Consider the following 8138-nt stretch of genomic DNA (forward strand, 5'->3'; position numbering starts at 1 on the left):
AAATTGCAGCATGCTTAAGACCTACTAGAGAAGTTTAACAGAAATGGTCTTCCTCTTGGTATCCCTAAACAATTCTTCAGAGTTTAGTAAGGGCCACAGCAAGTCCTAACTTAGGGACCTCATTAAAAATGGGGCCCATGCAATCTAGTTGTCATCTCTATTTCCTATCATAAGACTGAACAGGGGCATCTGTAAGGAGTGTATCAAAAAAGTCAGGAGGATAGCTGCAACAACATATTCATAGCTGCCATTTTTACTTTTTTGACTTCCCATGCAGACACCTCTGATATTGAGGCAGCATTATTCTGAAGCAGCCTTCTCCAACATATTGCATTCTAGAAATTTAGGTTTTAATTCCCATAATCCAGAGCCATTTTCTTCCAGATGACACCAGGACAAAGAAATTGGGAAGGAGGGAGGGAAAATTTATACCTTTATTTTAATAATCAAATACAGCTTATTTTATTAATTGAAATCCAATCCCGTTAAGTGTATTGAAATCCAATTAGTGGCATGGCTCTACCTATTGCTATTTCTTTTTTTAACTTCTTCATTTTAATCAATGTTTTTCAAACTTGGCCACTTTACGACGTGTGGACTTCAACTCCCAGAATTCCTAGTGACCCCATAGATAGATAGATTTCCTCCAGCTTGTTGGGGGACATCCTATTAATATAATTTTTGTTTGTTTGATTGTTTGTTGATGGGGCTGTCCTCCAGATGGGAGGTTGAATTCAACTTCCATCATCCCCGTCAGAGTAGTAGCTGGGAGTTATGGGGGTTCGTTAACATCTAACAGCTTTGCAAGGGGAAAGTCGCAGCAAGGCTGCTGTGACGTTTGGGAGAAATGACAACATAGCTGGGTTTGTGGTTCAGGACCACAAGGCTTGTTGTTTTGCTGTCGCTGCCTCCTGCTGGTGGGTTTGGGAAGGGGAGGCTGAGTTTTTTCAATCAGTTGGGGTTCCACGAGAGTTTTTACTCTTAAACTCTCATGGAACCCCAACTCTGATTGAAAAAACTCGGCCTCCCCTTCCCAAACTCACAAAAAAACATCACTCAAACACAGCCAACTTTTTATCCCTAGAGCTTTGCTTCTTGATGAGGGGTTCCAGGGCATTTTTAAAAAAAACTAACAGCCTGAAAAAGGCAATAGATTTATGCAATTCAAAGAGAAGGCAGAGAAATGAAAAAGAGCAATCTTGTTCCAGAGATGAAGGACTGGCTTTTGGAAATGGGTAATTTATTCATTTGGGAAAAGGCGATACGTTCAGCTAATCAGAAAATGAAGCAGTATGTTCTTTCCTGGTAATAGATTGCATGGTACCATCGTACCACAGAAGAGCATGTTGAGATATTTCAAATCCTTTTCTATTGGATAACAGAATAGTTTTATAAGGTATTTTCTGGAAACCAGTGACTTCTACATGATGACTATATATGTATTTTAGATTTTAGTACTGGCACTTCTTAATTTTTTCTGGGTTTTTTAATTTGGGGCGGCTTTTTCTTTCTCTTCCCTTTGTTGATTCTGTTTAGTTTCTTTTGACATTTTTATTGGCTTTAGTATTTCGTTGTCTCTTTCATTACTCCTTTTCTATCTTTTGGTGCTCTGTTGCTTGTAATCTTGTCGTAAAAAACAATATAAGGAAAGAAGAAACAGAACTGGAGGATGAAAACGTTTAAGATCAAACACGTTAGAGCATTTGCAATTTTAGAAAAGCCACAGCCTGAAAAAGTTTAAAACCCCCCTGGATGAGGCCTTTCTCGGAGCTGAGACTGATCCCAAAGGATGTGCATGCCTGAAAACACATGTACGTTTTGCCAGGAACGACTCACAACATTTTGTTGCCTGGGATGGAAGAGCAAATGGCAGCCTTCTGAGAGCAGCAACAAGACCTCGTGCTCAGAAGACGAGATTTAAACCGCAGGTGGTTGGGCGTAAGAGAGGAAGGTTAGAGAGAAGGTGTTAGAGATGTAGAAAATGGGAGGCTTGGCCGAGAGGCAACCTTCGCTTAATTAGCATGGCAAAACACACACCCCAAAAGTGGGGATTTTAGAAAACATAGAACAGGCTAAGCTTATTATAGCATGCTAATAGGTAACATGGAATCAGGTGCGTCTGCGCAACGTTGTAACCAGTTATACCTATTTTCTTATCTCAGTGTAACCAGATATGTTTATTCCCTTTTTTTTTCAACAAGTATAAAAATAGATGTAAAAGTTTGTTCGGGGCTCCTCTCCCCTTAGTGAGACGGAGTCCTTTTTCTTGAAGCGCTTCAGTAAAAAGAGGAATAGCCAATTCTCGTCTTTGGGGTCTTATGGGGGAGAACCCGGGGGAAAGGGGTTTCACACTTTGCGGAAAACACTTTGAAAAAGTTCCAAGTCCTCAAAGATGGCCTTTTGATTCTGGCACGTGAAAAATCTCACTGTAGGTAGTCCTCACTTAACTACCACATCTGGGACCGGCAACCCTGTCGCTAAGCAACATGGTTGTTAAGTGAGACATCACATGACCATGATGGGCTTATGACCTCACTTCCACTGCGGTCATTAAGTGAGACATCACATGACTGCAACTTATGATTTTACTGCTGGCTTCTGTATTGACTCTGCTTGTCGGAATCCAGCTGTGAAGTGCACAAATGGTAATCACATGACTGCGGGGATGCTGCGATGGTCGTAAGTGTGAGGACTGGCTGTAAAGTTACTTTTTCAGTGCTGTCATAAATTCGAAAGGTTGCTAAACAGGGCAGTCATTAAGTGAGGACTACCTATATTGACTTTCCCTGGCTGTAAAACTACAGTGGCATTATCTTAAATCAAGCATAAAGTCGTCTTCTTTCCTGAGACTCAGGATCGCCTTCCCCACTCTGACTAAGGTAGGGTCAGCCCTGTCCTTTCCTTGTTATCTTCCTCCCCTTTTTATCATGTGACTATCAGTGCCAGGGGTCCAAAAAATCAATATGGCAGCCACAATCATGCAACTGAAGGTCACTCCATTCTTACATGCACATTCAGAGGGCATTCAGGGTGCATCGCATGTAAAAAAGGGGCGGGGCTTTGACCACATAGCTGTGGCTACCATATTAATTTTTTTTACCTCCCTGAAGACCCTTTTGATCAGTGGCACCTATTCAGAAGCTTTAAATCTTTGGTTTAAATACTGTACTGATTAGATCAAAATCAGCGTCAACCTCAGTCTGGTTGATCCATTTGCACACTTGATCTCCTGACCCTCACAAGCAAATCCACAGCTTGCTCAGCAACTCTCCAATTGTTACATCTGGTTGATTCCCATTCTCTCTCTCACACATTCACATGCACCATTACACAAATAAGAACATACGATGAAGATGTTCTGCTGGATCAAGCCAAGACCCATCCTAGTCCTGCATTTTGTTTCTCACCACTGCAACCCAATGCCCAAGGAGAAGATGGTGGCCTCCTTGTCTTCTCCCATTGCTCCCTTGCAGCTGCAATGTGGAAGCACACTCTTCCCCTACCTGGAGGCATCCTTGATAGGCCTGTCCTTCATGAATCTATCCAGCCCCTCTCCAAAATCCTACAAGTTCATGGCCATCACCACATCTTGTGGTCATAAATTCCACAGATTAATTATTGCCTGTGCAAAGAAGTACTTTTCTTTGTCTGCTGTAGATCTCATCTATACATTTACTTTGGGGATGGGTGCAACAGAACCCCCCTGCTGAACTCCAGCACTAGAACCCATTCCCCCCAGGGACACTGTCCCAGCTCCATCTGGGTTCCTGAAAACCAAAGAGTGGTGCATTCAGAGTGCATTCCAGATGCGTCTCTCTCTCTCTCTCTCTCTCTCTCTCTCTCTCTCCCCTCCCCCTCCCCCTCCCCTCCTCTCTCTCTCTCCTATCTTAAAATGGTAAGAAATCTGTGAATTTCATCCACAGAGCCATGAAACAGAGGCTTGGGGATTCTAGGTGGCCCTGGAGATGAGGCTGGGATGGACTGTGTGATTGGGTACAAAGAAGGAATCAATGCTCTTTGGGCCACCTCTTCCAGCATCCAGGCTGGGCTCTCTGTTCCCCGTCCACTCACCAGGAGGACACAGGCAGGCAGTTCCATGGCTCTGGAGGACACAGGTCCCCCCATTCAGACAATGGTCTTGGATGCACTCCTCAACTTCACAGAATGGCCCGCTGAAGCCTGCAAAGGAAAGATCTTAAGGAACCAAAAGGAAGTAGGACGCACCTCTTCAGATGCATTATCCCCAGCTCTGTCACAACCTCTCAGCCCTTCTGGCTAATTTGTTTATTCCCCTAATCCTAATAACCAATCCCAATTTTGCTCCTAATCCTTACTATTCAAAATCTGGCTGCTTTCAAGGAGGAGATGGGGTGAGAAAATGACCAACAGTGTCAGGTGTAGAAGGCTGAGGGTCCCCAGGAATTACTGGGGGACTCTGAGCCAGTCATTCTCTCTCCGCCTAACCCACCTCACAGGGCTGTGAGGAAAGTAGGAGGAAGTACTGTGTATGTCACCTTGAGGAACTGAAGGAAAGGGGGATTATAAATCAAATAAAGAAAGAAAAAACATGAGAAAGGGGTAGAAATTATAAGCATGCTCAGCGTACCACTGTCATTAGGATGTGATGTTTCACAGATCCTGGTTAGCTTGGTTCTGTAACATTGGTAAATATTTCTATTTCTAATGTTTCTATTTCTGTTTCTGATTTCCTATTTCTAAAATTTCTATTTCTAATGTTCCTATTTCTAAACTTTCTATTTCTAATGTTGCTATGTCTAAGCTTTCTATTTCTAAAGTTGCTGTTTCTAACTTTTCTGTTGCTAATAATTCTGTTTGTAACTGGGGTGCCTGTTTCTGGAAACACTTGCAACGGGGCTTTTAATGGAGTTAAGACTTAGGGTAAACATGTAAAACATTGCTTAAAATGTTTTTTAAAAAGAGGGAAAATTAGTAACAATGGCTTAAGAACTGGCAATGTTACCAACTGTTAGAAAACTGGATGCGAATCAAGCATTTCTCAAATGTTGTGCAATGTGTATGTCTATCGGTTAAATCCATAACAGGAGAGCCGTGTTGTCTCGCCAGAAACCAGGAGGACCTAGGGGTACCTTTTCCAACTATCAAAGGCATAAACGTCCGTGAGCTGCAGCTTAGCCCTTTTAATAAAAGCTTATTGAATAATGTATTATTAAATGAAATTAAATATTTTAAGAAAAGCTTATGCCTTTGAATAAAATAGGTTAGCCACCAAAGGGGCTGCTGGACTCCTGGTTTGGTTTTTTGGGGTTTTTTTTTTTGCTATTGGCTCAAAATCCTTAAAAGCGATCTGCATTTTGCCTAACCCAAAGTCTTACCAGATGGGCAGAGGCACTGGAAATAGTCCAACAGGTCCAAGCAGGAAGCCCCATTCTGACAAGGCTGGCTGAGGCACTCATTGATGTTAGATTCGCATCGGGAGCCTGTGTAGCCCCTGAGGCAGGAGCAGGTGAATGAGCCAGGCGTGTTGTAGCAGCTTCCTCCGTGTTCACATGGGTTGCTCCCTGGAACAGGAGAGAGGAGGAATCCAGAGAAAAACTCTGCCAACTTCATTTCAAGGACAAAGTTTGCCAACCATTTTCCTGACATTTGAGTCCCGTTCCACCAAGAGATGTCTGTTGGTGCATTGCAAAACTCAGGAGAGTACTGTACACATTTCTAAAAACACCCTCTTATTGTTGTTTTGGGTTGTGCGTGGATTTGAAGGTGCAAAATGAGGTTGGTGGCAATCAAAGGTGTCCGTGGGGAATCTCTTCTCCTTTCCTTCCTCTCTCCCGGTAAAAATCAGCGGCTGAAATCCTACCAATTCCAACATTCTAATAGCCTAAATATTTAAAGGATGGAAAGAGACCCTGCTGAAATTGTCACTGTTGATGAGAAATAAAAAAAGGATAGCAGATGAGGTAGAAGCTCAGATGCTTCTCGGCCCTTTGTGGTCTGCCTCGACTGGGGGTAGATTCTGCTCCTTCATTCTGGTACAAAATAATTACCCAAATCTGTTTCCCTTCTGTGCAGATCCTCAGTTTCCACTGGTCTCTCTGAGAAGCAGCAGCATGCCCAGTTCTAGGGAACTCCAGGGAAAACCCAGTGGGTGGAGCTTCTCAAAAGATAAGCAGTCCCTGATTGCTTCTACTTTTTTGCACAGAAGGGAAAAGAGTATCTTCACTCATTAGTGAGTTAACAACAGCCTTTGCTTTTGACCTGATGCAGCATATGGAGGAACTCAGAAATTTGCACGTTTTGGTGACACTTGGTCTGGGCCAGAAGTAAGTAGTCCTCGTTTAGTGACTGCCTCATTTAGCATCCATTCACAGTTACAATGGTGATGAAAAAGTAATTTTGCGGCTAATCCTTGCATTTACGACCTTTGCAGGTCTGTAAAGTGAAGGAAAGTTGAAGTAAAATCACAAGCACAGTGGTGGTTTCACTTAGCGACTGCTTTGCTTACTGACTGAGTTGCAGGTCTCAGTTGGGGTCACTAAATGAGGACTGCCTGTATTGCTCAGCTGTGGGTATTGGGGGTGTTTTCCTCCACAAGAGCAATGCAACTGTTGGGTTGTGATACATATTGCACCTTATCCCGCCAGCCCACCTTACCCATCCGGCACTCGTCAATGTCTTCATAGCATAGAGCTCCAGCATAACCCAGCTGGCATGTGCAGATGGCATGGCCAGTTAGGAGGTCCGTGTCACAGTGGGCATCGGGATGGCATGGATTGCTGAGGCAAGCATCATGCAGGTGGCAAAGAAGCCCTGAAGAAGTAGATATGGATGGTTAGCAAAACCTTCTGGTCTCTAGAGATGGAACCCACCCCTCCACACCCATGTTCTGGGGTTCTTCAAAATTAACACCAACATTGCATGCTTTGTGACCATAGCCCCAGGCTCCACCAATGTTATCATCTGTTATTGGCAATGTTGCAGTGATGTCAGAGAATGTTCATACTTCAGTTTGCAAGATGGGAAAGGTCACTCATGACCTACTTAGACAGAGGACAGGCCATTCTGGTTGCATGTGCCATTTATGAATGATAAAACCAAATTCTGCCCATTCTCCAGCCAGGTATCTTTCAGTATAGTTTTTCTTCCCTTCTTTTTTGGTAATGTTTTGTATAATTTTTTAATGTTGTATGTATTTATTTATATTTATTGTTTTAATGCTTTGTGTGAACTGCCCAGAGTCCCCCACTGGGGGGAGATGGGCAAAGAGAAATTTAATAAATAAATAAATAAATAAATAGTCCTGGACAATAACTCCCATCATCCCCAGCCAGCATGCCTGTGTGACCTGGTGGGTGATGGCATTCATAATCAGATCCATCTGGAGGGTGCCCAATTAGGGACAGTTATCTTAAGCATTCTAATAAATAAGTTGGATTTATCTGTATATACAGTATTAGTAACCAAGATCTCTTGGCCATTCCACTCTGGAAAATGTAAGCAGAGAGAAAGATATAAAAATAAATAAATGTCCCCCCCCCCCCCGATTCTTCTGGCTTCCAGCCCTTTGGGGATATTTGTTGAAGCAAGATTTTTACTCCAGGTTATTTGAAAATTTACTGTCAGGCTTTGCTAAATGCCAGATCAGCCTATGCCAGCTGGCTCTTCTCGGGAACAAAATTCATTCTGATTGACACGGACTTTGGGCATAAGCCTAAATTAACCTGAAGAATGTTGCATTCAGCATGTTGAAACTAAAACAGCTTACCGTAGGCCCAGAGGCCAAAATGAGGAAAGTTATGAACTATGGACAGGTTTCAAAAAAAGAGGGCATATCCTGGGGTGAACTGGTAGATTATGAGATGTGGGACTTGGAGGTTCTCTGGAGATGGGCCTTCTCCAACCTGGAGTGCTCCAAAAATGTGGGATAATTCCCCAGCTGTGGTAGACCAATCGATCCAGCTGAGGAAGGGCTGGCAGCAAGATCGGCTTGTTGTAATGAAAGGCGAAAGGAAAGGCTTAGTGAATGTTGCATCTGACCTGTCCAGCCTTGGAGGCAGTGGCAAGCATATGACCCAATGCCATCCTGGCAGGTGCCACCGTTGAGGCACTGGTGTCCTGCACAGTCATCTGGATTCACCTCGCAGTACTGGCCGGTGTAG

The 8138-nt window shown here is 43.4% G+C and overlaps 1 protein-coding gene across 1 annotated transcript in view; it reads right to left on the minus strand.

Annotated features, from left to right (window-relative positions):
- NOTCH4 (notch receptor 4) overlaps positions 1-8138 on the minus strand; it is a 54726-nt gene that overhangs the window by 33470 nt on the left and 13118 nt on the right. The window contains exons 5-8 of the mRNA XM_088128641.1: positions 8017-8138; positions 6634-6789; positions 5355-5540; positions 4072-4179 (exon numbers count right to left, since the gene is read on the minus strand). Of these exons, the coding sequence (XP_087984767.1) occupies positions 4072-4179; positions 5355-5540; positions 6634-6789; positions 8017-8138 (572 nt within the window). The remainder of the gene's footprint in view (positions 1-4071; positions 4180-5354; positions 5541-6633; positions 6790-8016) is intronic.

This window comes from Python bivittatus, unplaced genomic scaffold (assembly GCF_059951505.1).
Source record: "Python bivittatus isolate LINGU-HERP-01145 unplaced genomic scaffold, Pbiv_v1 ctg000800_np1212, whole genome shotgun sequence".
Lineage (NCBI taxonomy): Eukaryota > Metazoa > Chordata > Lepidosauria > Squamata > Pythonidae > Python > Python bivittatus.